This window comes from Thamnophis sirtalis, unplaced genomic scaffold, assembly GCF_051295495.1.
Source record: "Thamnophis sirtalis isolate CommonGarterSnake01/CBP01778 unplaced genomic scaffold, rThaSir2_p1.2 scaffold_3, whole genome shotgun sequence".
In the NCBI taxonomy this organism is placed as follows: domain Eukaryota; kingdom Metazoa; phylum Chordata; class Lepidosauria; order Squamata; family Natricidae; genus Thamnophis; species Thamnophis sirtalis.
In genome coordinates, this window is record NW_028261383.1 from 29,155,602 (window position 1) to 29,173,160 (window position 17,559).

Consider the following 17,559-nt stretch of genomic DNA (forward strand, 5'->3'; position numbering starts at 1 on the left):
CCCAATTGCTATTGTTAAGCAAGAACTATCTATACTGAGACTGAGGAAGTAGTCTTCAGATTTCATCTTCTTTGAAACAATTGCATTAAAAGCCTATGGTGAACTTATATAAGTTGTCTGAAACCAGTGCAGACAAACTGTCACTGGGAAGTTTTCATAATCTAATTTTTAGATGAGTTGAACATCTGTTGTTAATGAGGATTACTATGGACATTCTCAATCATCCAGTTAATGGTTTTCCCAAAGATACTTTTTTAGGACACACTTGGACTTTCTGTTTTCTCTTTGAAGACATTTTGCTTCTCACCTAAGAAGCTTCTTCAGCTCTGATCTGAATCTGATCTCATAGCCAAAAAACATCTGTTCTCCTTTGTTACTCTCACAGTAAATGAGAGAAATCCTACATCCAAGTTAAGCCAAACTTTACGTACATACATGCACGCATGCATGCATACATACATACATCATATACCTGGGAAGCAAAAATGTGTGACTCTTGCAAAGGAATGGCATGATTTTCCTGATGTGTTGAGAGGCAATCCTCTGATGGACATGGTGCGTTTGGGACACCATCAAGTTAGAATAGAATAGGATAGAGTAGGGTAGGGTAGGATAAGATAGGATAGGATAGGATAGGATAGGATAGGATAGGATAGGATAGGATAGGATGGGACGGGACGGGACGGGATGGGACAGGACAGGACAGGAGAGGACAGGACAGAACAGAACAGAACAGAACAGAACAGAATAGAATAACAGAATTGGAAGGGACATTGGAGGTCTTCTAGTCCAATGTCCTGCTTCGGCAGGAAACATTATACCATTTCATTTTTTTGAGTTCATTCTTGTTGAGTGCTGGGCTCTGGACACTTTGATTTGGTAAACAATTGGAGGAAGGAAATGTTTTTCCTCTTTCCAGATAATGTAGAGGTGGCTAAGATAGGTTTGACACTACAAGGACAGAAATCAAAATTAGGACAATCTAGAATCCTGATTCAGCATAATGAGTGAAACTGATCAATATGTGAATAAAAATACATTGCAATTGCATTTGGGAGGGCTTTGCTTTTCCAATGCTTTCTGAATATCCAAAGGGAGATAATGTAGAAGGCAGAAGTAATGGCATTGAGAAACCATTACCAAGACAAGGTCAGATAAAAGTAACACTAATATGACATAGCTTTCCTAATCTGTAATATATTGAAGGGTTAACTGACAAAAAGACAAAGACAAAGAAAAGACACCTGTAAAAACGAATTTATATAGGTAAATTTATAGGTAAAGGTTTATGTAGATATAGCTAAAAAAATTCCCTGGCAGTCATGACGAACCCACGGGGAGGTGCTCATCTTTGTTACACAAATGAAGAGCCAGCTTTGTCTGAAGATACTGTTTGTATCTTCTGAAGGCGCTAGGGATTCGGACCGCCGAACTGCCAACCTTTCTGATCTTCAAGCTCACTGTCTTAGCCACTGAGCCACCGCATTCTTTATGACTTTGGCTTATGCCTATATAATTGCCTGGAAAGATATGGAAGGACTTTGCCTTCCTCCAATGTGTTTTTTTTTCAACATCCTAGTCTAGCATACAGCCCTAGACTTCTCTGCTAACATCCTGTCCAAGTAGTTTCCATGCTTGGTTCTAAATACATCAGTATTTCTTCTGGGCAGCTAAAGCACCACTAATCTGCTTGATACTCTCAGAATTGTTCCACTAAGCAAGAACCTAAACTATCATTAGATCAATGTGAACCACTTTGTCTGGGATGTCCCCAGATTTTCTGTGTGTAAAACCTGAACCTGATCTTCTAAAGATTGCATAGTATATACCAGTGATGGCAAACCTTTTTTGGCTCACGTGCCAAAAGCAGGGGAAGCGCAGGGAGTCATGTGCAGGTGTGCCACACTCATAATACAATGTGTGACCCCAGCGTGCATGCATGCATGACCATGACCCCCACATTTTTTGCATGTTTTTTTCACCCTCCCCAGGCTCCAGAGGCTTTATAGGAGCCAGGTGAGGGCAAAAACAGGCCCCCCTGCCCCCCCACCCAGGAAGCCCTCCAGAGGCTTCAGGAGCTTCCCTGTTCAGGAACGGACTTCTGGTTTGCTCATAGGGCTTGTTTTAGCTCTCTGGAGCCTTCAGGGACCTTCCGGAGGCTTCCCTGAAGGCTCTGGAGGGCAAAAAATGACCCTACGAGCAAACTGAAAGTCACCTTCAAAAGGCTTCCCTGGAGGATGAAAACCGGCCATACAGACAAACCGGAAGTGACTTCCGGTTTGCTCGTAGGGTCATTTTTTGCCCTCCAGAGTCTTCTGGAAAGCCTCCGGAAGGCCCCTGAAGGCTCCAGAGGGCTAAAACCGGCGCTATGAGCAAATTGGAAGCCCATTCCCGAACATCCAGTTTGCCTGTATGTGCAGTTTTTGGAGCCTGGGGAGGGTGAAAAATGGCCTCAAAAAAGGCTGGCGGCTGGCCAGCGCATGCATGCGCACTGGCCAGCTGACAGGGCAAAGCCTAGTGTGCCCTGATAAATGGCTCCGCGTGCCACCTGCCATAGGCTTGCCATCCTGGGTATACACTGTAGTCAATGTCATTGCCCTGTTAGGACTGCTTTTCACTTTCTCTTTTCAGCTTCAATTCAACATGCTTCTTAACACTTCTTGGCTATTGCACATTGATCATTTTTGACTCCATAAATATCTCTGGATCTATTTTATAAAAATGCAACTTAGGCCTTGACCAAGAACAGTGAAAAGCTATTTTGAAATATAGTCATAACATAACCTATGTTATGCTTTTGCAGTTCATCAACTCCTATATATAAATCAGAACATCAGATTCGTGTTTTTCTATGAAGCAATTGACCATCTTCAGGGTTGATCCAGGCAAGATATATAACTAATGTGCTACTTAATTTATGCTTCATAAAATGTTTTAGAAGAGGTTTCTAGATACAATGAGCATTGTTTCATTAGTGCATACTAGTCAGGTGTATTTAGTCGCATGACATTGTCCATGGGGTCATTTTCTCAGATTTTTTTTATCCCTTCACCTTCAGCCATTGTTGATATTGCACTAAATTAGCAACATCTTTTGGTCCTGTCAGGGTAATGATTTAAGAGTTGACCAGCTGCTACAATGATGTAATGCTGGGAATGAGTTAGCAATTCGCTGATATCACATAAGAGCCTATATTAAGAAGAAAGTAGTGGTGGGTTGCTAACCGTTTTACTACTGGTTCACTCCTGCTCCTGCTCGCACGCATTCCAGGTGGGTGGGCAGAGCCTCCCACCACCACCACTACCAGTTCGGCCAAATTGGGCCGAATTGGGAGCAACCCACCTCTGGAAGAGATCCTGTTGGGGAATATATCACTCTCCATGTGTGCTTCCATGCTGTAATTGCTGATTACTGTTTGTTTGAGGTCTGACTAAAGTACATGTATGTATATATTCCTTGTAGATAAACCACTATTAAAATGCAAACTTCTCTTTACTGTATTTGCTCCTGGGTTGTCTCACATAGCCACACTGTGCGCACTCTGACAGGTCCCCTACTAGGAAATCTGTGTAAGTGATAGCAAAAGTGATCATATCATAAACAAGTCAGTAAAAGGCCATTTACAGATTAATGCACTGAAGGCAAACCAATAGAAATTAAGTAATACATAAAATAAAATCCAAGGCATTGCAGCACCATCCAGGGAATTTCGTAGCAGATCTTATCTTTAACCTTGAAGACGCTAATCTTCCCCATTTAGAAAAATAGAAGTAAACTTTTAAGAGTGGCCTCTGTTGCAGAGGTGGTATTCAGCAGGTTGTGACCAGTTCTGGAGAAGCAGTAGCAGAAATTTTGAGTAGTTTGGAGAACCGGTAAATACCACCTCTGGAATTTACCGGCTCTGCCCCCATCTATTCTCTGCCTCCTGAGTCCCAGCTGATTGGGAGGAAATTGGGATTTTGCAGTATCCTTCCCTTGAAGAGGGGAGGGAATGAAGATTTTACAGTATCCTTCCCTTGCCACACCCACCAAGCCATGCCATGCCCACCAAGCCACACCTAGAGAACTGGTAGTAAACATTTTTTAATCCCTACACTGCTCTGATGGTTTTTAAAAAAAATAACTTATAGAGATATCCATTCTGGAGTATCCAACCTTCATTGAGGAAGATTGTCTCATCCACTGTAGAGAGAATAATAAGAAATTCTAACGGCCTTACTGGCCAGTGTTCAATTGTTTTAGCACATTGCACATTTTAGCACATTTAAAATCTCAGGAATAAGTTAAGGAGTAGAGGACAAACTTTCCTAAAATCCCTTCCTGACTCTTAAATTAGAGCTATGCCCTTGCGTCATGCAGAACTGTATTTTTTCCAGTTGCATACCTGTTACAACAACAATTCCCAATTCCCCTTCTAATTATCAAAATCATGGTTATTTATTCTATTTTGAACAACGTTTGTGGGAATTTCATCATTACCATTAGTTGCAAACCGATGTGATGGAAATGGGATTTAAGACAACTGAAAATCTGACATGTAACCATCTCGGACTCTGCTGAAAGCAGGTTGTGGTAGAATTGGGACTGGGCCAGTCTGAAACTGCATGTTCCTCTACCTTGATTTGGGGCCAAGCTGGACCATCTTCACTGCAGTTGTGTGCTCTTTTGTGAGTTCTGAGGTCCAACTCTGTGCCAAAGAGACTTCTATAGGAAGAATCCCCATCAATACATGTCAAATGCTGCTGCTGCAAATACAGTTTTTTCTGCTGCAACTTCTCTCCAAATTTCCCTGTACCACGATGCTGACAAAATGCCCATTGAAGGTGATAATAGAAGAAAAGAAGGAGTTCAATTACTACAAGCCAGGATACTACCTGATTAGTGGAATAACATCAGGAATAATTTCTCAACTCTACCCATATATTTTCTCCAAGCCGCCAACCCACCGATTGAAAACGTAATTTTCTCCATGTGCAGGATTCTGGTGATTTTGCATGTTCTAATGTATTTTTTTCCCCAGGAATACTTTCCATTTCCCAATTCCCCACCTTGAGAAAGGCAGGTCTTCTCTCTTCTATGTTATACTCTATCCTTCCTTTACAATCATTCATTCCATCCTATGCCTTTTACCTGTTTTCTAAGCTTTTGTGACTTCCATTTCACTTTTTTGCTTTTTTTTTTTAAAAAAAGGAATACCTTTTGAAAACCAAATTCAGGGAGAATAGAGACCTTATACGATAAGCTAATGGTTTGGTGACAGTGGATTACATTAATATTTATTTATTTCATTTTATTTAGTTTGTCAAACATGTAAAAGGTAGCAGGTATAAGTAGAAACATAAATATGAACACACTAAATGGATATGAATAAATGGGGACAGTAGAGCAGGGACGGTAGGCATGCTGGTAGGAATGGGATGAAGTCAACAGTAGACAGTCTTAGGTTAAAATTATGGGGGTTTGGGGAAGAAACCCACAGAGTCAGGTAACACATTCCAGGCATTGGCCACTATGTTGCTGAACTTGTATTTTCTGCAATTAAGTTTGGAATGGTTTACCTTGAGTTTATATCTATTGTTTGCTCATGTATTATTGTGGTTGAAGCTGAAGTAGTCATTGAAGGTAGGACACTGTAGCAGATAATTTTGTGTCCTATGCTTAGATCAAACCTTAGGTGGCATAGTTCTAGGTTCTCCAAGGCCAAATTTCAAGACTGGTGGCTTAGGGTATTCTGTTTTGAGTAGAGGAGTGGAGTACTCTTCTTGTGAAATACCCCTGGAGTTGGTCAATTGCATTAATGTCCGATATACAATGTGGATTCCAGGCAGATGATCTGTATTCAAGAATTGGCCTAGCAAAGCCTTTGTATGCCCTATCCTGTAGCAAAACAATATTTGAGACTAAAGGTGGCTTGTTGAGAAGTGGATCACCTCCACTTGCTCAAGAGCTAATTCAACACTTGAACCCAGAATTAGTCACCTCCCGGGTGATATAATGGGAAGAAATAATATAATACAATGATGACATATAGCTATACTTGGTAACATCCCCTTTTAGCATTCTGGAGAACTGTGAAGACTATGGTTCTTTTCCCAAACACTGGGTAAGGATGGAGGATTTTGCTGTGAGGATATCTAGTCTGGCTTTGAGGAAAGGGATATTTTCTTTTAACTATTCTGGATTGTTGTGAGTCATAGATGGCCCTGTAAGTCCTGTAAATAAGCAAGCAAATAAAGTAAATAAATGTTTGGTTTTGCAAAAGTTTATTTAAACAATCTGAAGCCATTTTCTACTTTCTTTTACTAGTTTTCCCAACTGAGTTAGTGAACGTGGTGTTGTTGTTGTTGTTAGTCACAAAGTCATGTCCGACCTATCACGACGTCAAGGACAATATTCCTCAGGGCCTTCCTGTCCTCTATCATCCTCTAGAGTCCATTGAAGCTCACGCTGACTACTTCGGTGACTCCATCCAGCCACCTCATTCTCTGTCGTCCCCTTCTTCTTTTGCCCTCCATCTTTCCCAGCATGAGGCTCTTCTCCAGTGAGTCCTTCCTTCTCATTAGATGGCCAAAGTATTTGAGTTTCATCTTCAGGATCTGGCCTTCTAAAGAGCAGTCAGGGTTGATCTCCTCTAGGACTGACTGGTTTGATTGCCTTGCAGTCCAAGGGACTCGCAGGAGTCTTCTCCAGCACCAGAATTCAAAGGCCTCAATTCTTTGGCACTCAGCCTTTCTTATGGTCCAACCTTCACAGCCATACATTGCAACTGGGAAAACTGTAGCCTTGACTGTATACACTTTTCTTTATATGCACATATGGATGATTTTCCTAACACAAACACACACACACATACACACACACACACACACACACGCACACACACACCCTGCAAGTCATAATTTGGAGAACGTTATAGTTAAGATCAGCTCTGGTGATTTTGGTAGGATCCCTCTGATCCTGATACACCAAGTTTACTATAACTCTGTGGTGTTTATTTTGGAACACCAAACCCCTGTGATCCTGTTATACCAAGTGTACTTTGTTTGGTGTTTGGAAGAAGCTCCTATTGGAATCAATTGGAGTGTTCTTCTAATAGAAATCTCCAAAGATTTCTATCATTTGGAAAAAGCAAGGAAAAAATGATTATGGTTTAACTGAACGATGACTGTCTGACTATTTTTCCAGCATTGCACTATATAGATATAAAGCTGCAGTAAATCTAGCGTGCTTTCATGAATTGGTAGATGAAATCCAAATTGAAGATGATGAACTCTGAATATCTGTTACGTTGCAGGGAGTTGACCAGCTTCTACCACATCCTGCCCTTTCTTTTGACTGTTCGTGAGATCAACCAGAATCCAAAACTCTTACCCAACATCACCTTGGGTTACAATATCTATGAGAATTTTTTTAATGCAAGGATACTATATGAGGCCATGCTGGACTTGCTATCTACAGGGCAAGAGAATGTCCCAAACTACAGATGTGGAAGACAAAGGAACCTGCTGGCAGTTCTTGAAGTGATGGATTCTGAACGGTTTGATCATATTTCTACTGTCTTGAGCATCTATAAAATTCCACAAGTACGAATGTAATAAGGATTTAATAGCAATAGCACTTATACTTATATACCTCTTCACAGGGCTTTTACAACCCTCTCTAAGCAGTTTACAGAGTCAGCATATGTGCCCCCAATAATCTGGGTCTCCATTTTACCCACCTCAGAAGGATGGAAGGATGAGTCAACCTTGAGCCTGGGGAGATTCAAATTGTTAAATTGGAGGCAGACAGCAGTCAGCAGAAGTGGCCTGCACCATGGCTCCTTAATTCTAAATTAGCTCAGAAAACACGCAAATAACTTTAAAGGCAGATATTAAAAGACCTGAAGATCACAAAGTACTTTTTTTATTGCATTCCACAATATGGCTTGGAACCAAGCCTTGGCTTTGGGACTTTTGCTCTTCTACCACTGAAGATCCATTCTTCAAATAGCAAGTAGATAAACTTGGGTGTCTTAGTAAAATGTTTATTAAAGTTGGGGAAAAAATGAAGAAACATTAAGGCTTGAAGAAAAGCATTTGAATGTGGTCTGTTGCAAGAATGAATGTTTGTTGAAAAGCCTTTTGTAGGTGTACAAAACAGTGTACTTCTGTTGGTAAATGAAAGTGTGAGTGGAGTTTGTTACAAGTATATTAAAAAATGAGTGGGAGACCATAGTTGTTGGGAATTTTGTAAAATGGGTATATCAACCCAGAAGAAAGAGAGCCAAGAATGTAAGCGCGTTGAATAACTGGTTTTGAAATTTAAAAAGCTAATGACCAAAACAGGTTATTTTGGTCATAAAATGATAGAATGAAAAAATTAAAAGGGACCATAGAGATCTTCTAGTCAGGGGTCGGCAACCTTAAACACTCAAAGAGCCATTTGGACTCGTTTCCCACAGAAAAGAAAACACCGGGAACCACAAAACCCTTCCCTTGCCTGATTATTTTCTAAGCATCCACAAAACTAGCCTATGTATTTGAAATAAAGGTTCTGTTTTCTTCTGAACACTACTTTTCTTGGGTTTATCCATAGTTGGCCTATTGGGGGGTCGAAAAGCTCAATAAATTGTGTGCTGGCGGGTGTCGCACATTGGCAGTTGTGATGCATATTTTGAGCAACAGGAAACTGCAACAGAGGGATGAAAAAACCACATGTGGCTCTAGAGCCGTGGGTTGGTCAGTCTCTTTTGCCCCGAGACTGAATCTTCAGACCAGTCCAGACAAATGGCTGTCCAATTTCTCCTTGGAAATTTCCAGTGATAGAGCTTAAGAAAGTAGGTTAGTGCAACACTAAATCACTCTCATGGTCAGGAAATTCCTTATTTTTTTTAAACAAAAGTTTTGGTCTGAAGATCAAATTGCAAAATAAAGATGTGAAGGAAAAGTGAATGGGTTAAGGAAGACCATGAAACAACTTATGACACATCCAGACAGCAGCATTAACATGCTTCCTTTTGTCTACATGAAAACTCAAAGGTTGTCACCATGAAGTCATTTTCTGCTATCTCTTATCACAATGTCAGCATTCTTGGGTTCTTTAGAATGAGATTATTAAGCATGTATCTGCAAATCAGATAGAATAGAATAACAGAGTTGGAAGGGACCTTAGAAGTCTTCTAGTCCAACCTCCTGCTTTGGCAGGAAACCCTGTACCACTTCAGACAAATGGCTATCCAACATCTTCTTAAAAACTTCAAGTGTTTGGAGCTTTCACAGCTTCTGGAGGCAAGAAAACAACTTCCATGAGTAACATCGCATGGACTAGATTTGGAGTTTAGGCAAGTTCTGATTTAAAACTGAAATTCTGGATTTAGCCATCACTAACAATCTGAGTGGGAGATTTCTCTCTCTCTCCTTCTCTCTCTCTCTCTCTCTCTCTCTCTCTCTCTCTCTCTCTCTCTCTCTCTCTCTCTCTCTCTCTCTCTCTCTCTGTCTCTCTGTCTCTCTGTCTCTCCCTCTCTGTCCCTGGTAAAGCAGGTGAGTTTTCTGTTCCAAAGTATTAAGATGTTCTTATCTACTTGGATCACTTGCTGACTATCTACTATGTGGATGACCCATTGAGTGTTAGGGCAAATGTGAGCCTTAGTTGTTGGCAGCATAATTGTCCCACTGCATCCACTCCATCACCCAGAATTAGTTGCATGGGTAGGGTTTCACCAGAGGGATGTATTTGCATGATAATCACTGACAAATTCTAGAGAGGGCTCCCCAGAATCGAAGGGAGTTAAAAAGTTTCATGTAGGTATTGTCTTCTGTAAACTTATCTCAGCAGTGGGGAAAGGCTCTTACATTTAAATATCTGTGTCAACATTCCCACTGACGAACCCAAGCAAAGCAAACACAGCCGAGATGATCCAATCTTTTAATGCAAACCTTTATTGAGTCTGTCTTCTGCACCCCTATAACTGTCTGGTTTGGCTCTGCAACCAAACAAGACAGACACAGACTTCAATGAATAATTAGAACTGCAGAAAAAACAATTACTGCCAACCTGCATTCCACTGAGGACCCGTTTACTGCACTAGTCAAAAAAAGGGCTGTAAAAATATCTACTCACCCCTCGCATCCTAGACATAAGTTCTTTCAACTTCAACCTTTTATGGATCAGAAACAAATTCCTTCTATGTCTAATCACACTTGGCCAAATAAAGCTTCTATTCTATTCTATTCTATTCTATTCTATTCTATTCTATTCTATTCTATTCTATTCTATTCTATTCTATTCTATTCTATTCTATTCTATTCTATTCTATTCTATTCTATTCTATTCTATTCTCCTCTCCTCTCCTCTCCTCTCCTCTCCTCTCCTCTCCTCTCCTCTCCTCTCCTCTACTCTACTCTACTCTACTCTACTCTACTCTACTCTACTCTACTCCCTTAGTTCTCATGGCTGGCATCTTGATGTCTGGAACCTAAGCTCTAACTCCCCCTTCCCTTACCCCATAGATCATTGGCAAGCTGAGAAACGATAATAGTTGCAACAGCAAAAGTGCCTTTTTGAAGATTGACAATCTGATTTTTATCATTAAAGGGACACAAATTACCAATATCTTCTCTTTCACCTTAGATCAACTATGGTGCTATCAGCCACATTCCTGAGAAAAATCATCATTTCCCTTTTTTCTACCGAGTGACCCCAAAACAAGAACCTCCTAACTCAGCCATCGTCCAAATGCTCCTGCATTTCCGATGGACGTGGATCGGCCTCCTTTCTCAGGACAATGAAAGAGGAGAAAACTTTAAGAGAAGCTTGGAAACTCTAGCTGTAAAAAATGGGGTTTGCATTGTCCTCTCAGAAACCATCCCTGCAACAAATACAGATATAAGTTTTGGAAAAATGTTCATGAAAAGAAAAAGGCAAAAGCTTTTTTCTCTTATCAACAGTCAAATAAAAATTATAGTTTGGCAACTGGATTTTCAGGCCACAACAATGCTATCAGGATTAATACAAACGTCTGGAAGGAAGAATGCATCCGTTGCGGGGAAAGTGTGGATTGCTACAACTTTGACAGATATAAGTATAACAATGTTTTACTATGTGGTGGATCTCCAACATAAACATGCTTTGCTTTCCTTCCTCACCCAGACAAAGGCAAGGAAACCATACCATGACTTTAATTCATATTCTTCTGCTCTCTTTCAATTTGGAAAGGAAGCGTTCCTGTGTTCCTACACAAAGGCGGTGAAGTCTAAGAAAGTTTGGGAAAGATGCCAAGAAAAAGAGAACTGGGAATTCCCGCTCCCTGATGTGGTTGCAAGAATGCAGTCTGAGGATGCCACCGCTATTTCCAAAGCAATCCGAGCTGTGTCCTTGGCCCTCAATGCTGCCTTTTCCTCCCAACTGAGTAAAAGGAGGATGCATGTTGGAGACCATCAGTCACCTCAGATTTTGCAGCCATGGCAGGTAAGACTTGTTCTACAAGGTTCCATTGATGATCCCCTTTCAATTCCTCGGTACTAAATTGGAAATAGAGAGGGGTGAGAGACCACAAATACCAGTTTTCCACTTCGTAGTATTTGAGAGTGTTGAGAAAGAGATGATGGGGGTAAATCTTCCAAATTTAAACTACCTGTGCTAATTTGAGAGACCAATAGCACTTAGACTTATGTACCTCTTCACAGTGCTTTATAGCCCTCTCTAAGCAGTTTACAGTGACAGTATATTGCCCCCAACAATCTGGGTCCTCATTGTATCCACCTCGGAAGGATGGAAGGCTGCGTCCAACTTGAGCCTGGTGAGAATTGAATTGCAAGACTGCTGGCAGTCAGCAGAAGTAGCCTGCAGTACTGCATTCTAACCACTGCGTCACCACGGCTCTTCAGGGGATGCTATAATAAAAGTGATACCTCCAACTGCCAAAGCAGTTTCCCCATTTACAAATTAAATAAGCATCAGAATGCTTCATCCATCCACAGCTCTCATCGCATGATAGCACATGCTGGTTTTGTCTAGTTGTTAAGACATGGAGTTAATCCTAAATTTGTATTTTGGATTAAAAGTGATTTTTTTCTTGCTAAAAAGATACCACCACAGCAAAAAAAAAAAAAAAAAAAGAAAAAAGTGTAAATCAATGTCTGCTCCCAACATCTTCTGGAGGCAATAAAAAGCTCATACACACATATCCTCTACTGATGCTTCAATAGTTAGACTTTGAAAGAGATAATGTTGCTATGAAACCTTTGTCTTCAATGAGCCATGGTGGTTAGAATGCAGTACTGCAGGCTATTTCTGCTACCTGCCAGCTGCCTGAAATTTGGCAATTCAAATCTCATAAGGCTCAAGGTTGACTCAGTCTTTCATCCTTCAGAGGTGGGTAAAAATGAGGACCCGGATTGTTGAGGGCAATATCAGGGGTGGGTTTCAATTTTTTTTACGACAGGTTTGGTGAGTGTGGCTAGTTGGGGGCATGTGACTGAGTGGGTGTGGCCAACTTGACATCCCTCATGCCCACTTAGTCACATGCCCCCAACTAGCCATGCCCATGCTTCTGTGGCTGCTACTATCTCAGCGCCAAATGGTCCATGCCCTCGCCCTAAAACTAATGCTGCAGGAAGGCAGGAAATAAGCTGGTCTTGGGAGAGACCTTCCCTCCCTCTCCAGAGAGCCCCTGTGGAGAGAGAGAGAGTGGAGGTGGGCTGGTTTGAACATGGGTGGGTGGTTTGTGGCCAGTGCCTCCTTCACTTGTTGGGGCAGGTGCAGCAAGACGCATGTCGCCCCCCCTCTCTCTTTGTCCACCTGCTTCCTGGGGCTTTTCCTCCTGATCCTGCCCTGCATTGCCTGGTCACCAGGGCTGAAGAAACGATGGTGTGGGGTTAAGCAGAGACAAGAACTCTTGAAATTTCAGCATTCTATAATTTTGTTTTTTATTGTTGCTGTTAAGATTGTGATGCTGAGCTATAGTTATGAGCCGAGGTGGCGCAGTGGTTAGGGTGCAGTACTGCAGCCACTTCAGCTGACTGCTAGTTCTGCAGCTCGGTGGTTCAAATCTCACTGGCTCAGGGTTGACTCAGCCTTCCATCCTTCCGAGGTGGGTAAAATATGGACCCAGATTGTGGGAGCAAAATGCCGACTCTGTAAACTGCTTAGAGAGGGCTGAAAGCCCTATGAAGCGGTATATAAGTCTAACTGCTATTGCTATTGCTATAGTTTTGCAGGAAAATCTAAAGTTTCCTTCAAAAAATAGAATATATTGGAAAAAGGTCTGATATCCCATAAAGAAAAGTCTGGAATCATCCTCTTGCAGGCTAAAGTGCTGAGCTAAAGAAGTTGAAGTTATTCAGAGCACTTCCAGTCCAGAATTATAGTCATAGAATCATTGAATAAGGACTCGGTGTATAAACTGCACATGTGATTTTCTTTGCCATTGTAGCTTCATCAGTTCATGAGAAACTTCCAGCTTCAGAATATTTCTGGGGACAGAGTTTATTTGGATGAAAATGGAGTTCCTGCTGCTGACTTTCATATCATCCACTGGACAGTTTTTCCTAACAAGTCTACTGCTGGGGTGGAAGTTGGAAGTGTAGAAAGAGAAGCCTCCTCAGAAGTCAAGGTCTCCATCAATCAGAGCGCTATCCAATGGCCAACATCATTTCACAAGGTAGCTGGTGCTGTTTGGGTTTGAGTCTTCTTTTTAACTCTACATATGAAGACTTTTCTTCTCAGAAATAATTATCATTGAGGACAATTGAGATAACCTCCAAATAAGGGAACCTAAAGTCCCATTAATTCACTAGCTATCATGTGTCTTTAATTGTGTTTCAATACATATCACAATCTGCTATTACAAATTGTGTTGGGGTCTTTACTGTCTTCATTAAAGGTAAAGGTTCCCCCGCACATGCGTGCTAGTTGTTCCTAATTCTGGGGGCGGTGCTCATTTCCGTTTCAAAGCCGAAGAGCCAGCGCTGTCCAAAGACGTCTCCGTGGTCATGTGGCCGGCATGACTAGATGCCAAAGGTGCACGGAATGCTGTTACCTTCCCACCAAAGGTGGTCCCTATTTTTCTACTTGCATTTTAACATGCTTTCGAACTGCTAGGTTGGCAGAAGCTGGGACAAGTAACAGGAGCTTATTCTGTTACGTGGCGCTAGAGATTCGAATCGCCAAACTGCTGACCTTTCTGATCGACAAGCTCAGTGTCTTAGCCACTGAGCCACCACGTCCCATAAAGGTTTTCCATAAAGGTTCAGGTTAAATGGTGTCTCCAATACTTAAAAAGGAAAGGCATTGGTGGTCTCCATCAGTAACTGCTATGTCAACTACTCCTTGGCTGAGTTGGCACACTGTGCTACCTGGCTGCCAGAAACCAGTTCCTTGAAATAAACCCAATTCCACCCCAATTCATAGGTTACCCTAAATGATCTTTATGTTTAGATGGTGCCTTCTTCGAGATGTGCAGAAAGTTGTTATCCAGGATATGCCAAGCTCATAAGAGAAGGAGCATCAATTTGCTGCTATGACTGTTCTCTGTGTATGGAAGGAACTTTCTCTATGCAAGAAGGTACCGTATTTTTCAGAGTATAAGACACCTTAGTTTTTGGGGAGGAAAATAGGGGGGGGGTGAATCTGCCTACCAGGTATTCATCTAGCTAGCGTCTCTAGTCTGGTCAGCTTCAGCACATAGGTTTGCTGGTATTGAGTATGCACACTTTTTATCCACTGGACTATGCATTCCAAGTGAGGCCATACTGATTAACAATCCCTTACAATCATTACAAACAATCATTATTGAGGGCAAGTGAGAAGTTTATTTGGACCAAAAAGGAGTACACTTTCCTATCTAAACTCTATCTGAGATCATCAACCAGCACGATCAATGCTATTTCTATTCTGGAAACTTACAGCAGTAGTACCAGCAAATTATTTGCTCCACAGGAAAGTTGAAGGGCATACTGAAATGAAAATTTTTGCAAAAGAATATGTTGCATTGGAGAGAAGTAGATTTTCCATTCCTTGAGAAATTGTTTTTGAAGCACAGAGTCCATTTTGTTTGTCTCTACTCTTCCAAGCCTCACTTAGATGTACCGGTATCCAAAGGGGGGAATATGCTTCAGTAAAAATATTGGAAGCTTTTTATCAGCCCTAGTGAGGTGCTAATGAGTGACGCGATCTTCTGATCTGCCATACTTTTCCTGCTTTTCTCATTGCTGCTCCCTCTGACAATCAGTTGTGCTTTATAAGCTTTATTTCAGCCCTAATGAGGCACTAATGTTGGAGGGAGCAGCAATGAGAAAAGCAGGCAAAGCACGGAAGATTGTTCACTCATTAGCATCTCATTAGGACTGAAAAAAGCTTTGAAAAAGCTACATTTGGAGTATAAGATGTACTCAAATTTTCAGCCTCTTTTAAGGGGGGAAAAGTGCATCTTATACTCTGAAAAATACGGTAGGTAGCTCTGGGAAAAAAGTAAAATTGAGGGTGCAATCAATACTCACTCTTGTTTTTCTAGGCAACATTTATTAAAATACATAATGAAAAGGAGATGAGATTTCTGAAGTTGTTACCTTCTTACATGGTTCCAGGAAAGAAGACACATTTTGCAAGAGTTGATAAACTCATTGGTCTCTTAGTCTTTAAAACAAGCAATGATTATTTTTAATAAATGTTGGGACCTACAAATTCTTCAGGGAAGAAATACTGAAATACTTCCAGCTGCAGGCCAGACTGCGTGAGCTAAGAGCCACACTCCATAATGAAAATGGAGTGAAAACATAAACTTTATTCCACTTAACTTAGACATGAATATTTTGAGTTAGTACAATTTGAGTTCACACCATCAACAACTTTATTCCACTTCCTGGAACAATCAAGTGATTGAACTTGATGTAAGAGCCCTTGTCATTATCATATATGCAAAGAAACAAGACAATTGTATATGTCCCAATATAACTGAGCTAATTAAAGGCAAAGATGCAGATTTCCACCCATCTTTGCATTTAGTAGAAGTCAAAATATGACTACACTTCCATCTTTCAGGTCATATTCAGTTCCATGTTCCATATAGTTTCTCACTTGTTGAGAGATATATAAAGTATAAATCACTTGTTGATTTATACTTTATGAATATGTTCTCTCACTATCCAATGTAGGCTTTAACCAAGTACAATGGGAAAATATTTTTGAGTATGTTCTTGAATGCCCTCAATATTCTTTCTCACTTTTAAAAACATGTTTTATATACTGTAGTAGTAGTAGCAATTAATTTCATTTGTAATTTTCATGATTCTACAGCTGCAGAACTAGACAGGTTATTTCTTTTCCAGATGCAGCCCATTGTGAAAAGTGTCCAGATGACCAGTATTCCAATAAGAAGCGAGATCAGTGTGTCCCCAAAAGTATAAGCTTCTTATCCTACGAAGAATTATTGGGATACATCCTGGCTTTTATTGCCATTGCTTTGTCCCTAACCACCGCCTTTATTCTGGGAATCTTCATTAAATACCGAGAAACTCCCATAGTCAAAGCTAACAACCGGGACCTTACCTACCTCCTCCTGGTTTCACTCCTACTTTCTTTCTTGACCTCCCTTCTGTTTATTGGTCATCCCAAGAAAGTGACCTGCCTTCTTCGTCAAGTCACCTTCAGTTTCGTTTTCTCAGTTGCCGTCTCTTCCTTGCTGGCAAAGACTATTATGGTGGTAGTTGCATTTTTGGCTACAAAGCCAGGAAGCAGGATGAGAAAATGGCTAGGGAAAACTCTGGGGAACTCCATTGTCTTGTCCTGTTCTGGATTTCAAGTGGGAATCTGCATGATATGGCTAGGAATCTTTCCCCCATTCCCAGATTCTGACTTTCTTTCCCAACCAAGACACATCCTGCTGCAGTGCAATGAAGGCTCAGTCTCCATGTTCTATTCTGTCCTTGGATATATGGGCTTTTTGGCTGCTATCTGCTTCGTGGTGGCTTTTTTGGCCCGAAAACTGCCAGGGACTTTCAATGAAGCCAAGTGGATCACCTTCAGCATGCTGGTCTTCTGCAGTGTTTGGATCTCCTTTGTCCCCACCTACCTGAGTACCAAAGGGAAATATATGGTGGCTGTGCAGATCTTCTCCATCCTGGCCTCCAGCCTGGGTTTACTAGGCTGCATCTTTGTCCCCAAATGCTACATCATTATTCTAAGATCTGAATTGAACACCAAGGAGCATCTAATACAAAAAAGAGAATGAGAGCTTCCGAATTTAGAAAGTATTTTTTGAACAGCTCAGTTTTATTGCTTATTTGCATTAGAACATAATATGCCTTGGTGGTAATCTTCTTTTTAGATATTCAAAATAATCTTTGTCTGTCAATGTGGGTTCTCAATTATAATGGGTAGCTTACAAGTAGTCCTCCAATAGCAATCACATATACAATAACTATTCAAATTTGGGATTGTGTTGAACAAGTGGTACTTATGACAGACTCTCAAAGTCAGTAGTCCCCAACATTTCCAACATGGCAGCCCAGCCTGGCACAGAGAGGGGCACATGAGTGGCAGATACATGTGCATGCACACAGCTCTATTTGTGCAAGTGGT

General features: G+C 41.1%; 1 protein-coding gene across 1 annotated transcript; it reads left to right on the forward strand.

Annotated features, from left to right (window-relative positions):
- The first annotated feature begins 4,799 nt into the window (after positions 1 to 4,799).
- Positions 4,800 to 17,209, forward strand: LOC148047752 (vomeronasal type-2 receptor 26-like). The gene is made up of 6 exons (XM_087708130.1): positions 4,800 to 4,957; positions 7,295 to 7,583; positions 10,612 to 11,448; positions 13,415 to 13,642; positions 14,419 to 14,545; positions 16,308 to 17,209. The coding sequence occupies exons 1-6, from the start codon at positions 4,800 to 4,802 to the stop codon at positions 17,207 to 17,209; spliced, it is 2,541 nt and encodes an 846-aa protein (XP_087564256.1).
- Positions 17,210 to 17,559: the final 350 nt, after the last annotated feature.

Bases quoted from the DNA above. Each gene is read 5' to 3' on its own strand.
- LOC148047752 (XM_087708130.1), top strand. From the start codon at position 4,800: ATGCTGACAAAATGCCCATTGAAGGTGATAATAGAAGAAAAGAAGGAG. The intron at 11,449-13,414 runs GTAAGACTTGTT...TTGCCATTGTAG, and splicing joins AGATTTTGCAGCCATGGCAG to CTTCATCAGTTCATGAGAAA. The intron at 14,546-16,307 runs GTACCGTATTTT...TTTCTTTTCCAG, and splicing joins AACTTTCTCTATGCAAGAAG to ATGCAGCCCATTGTGAAAAG.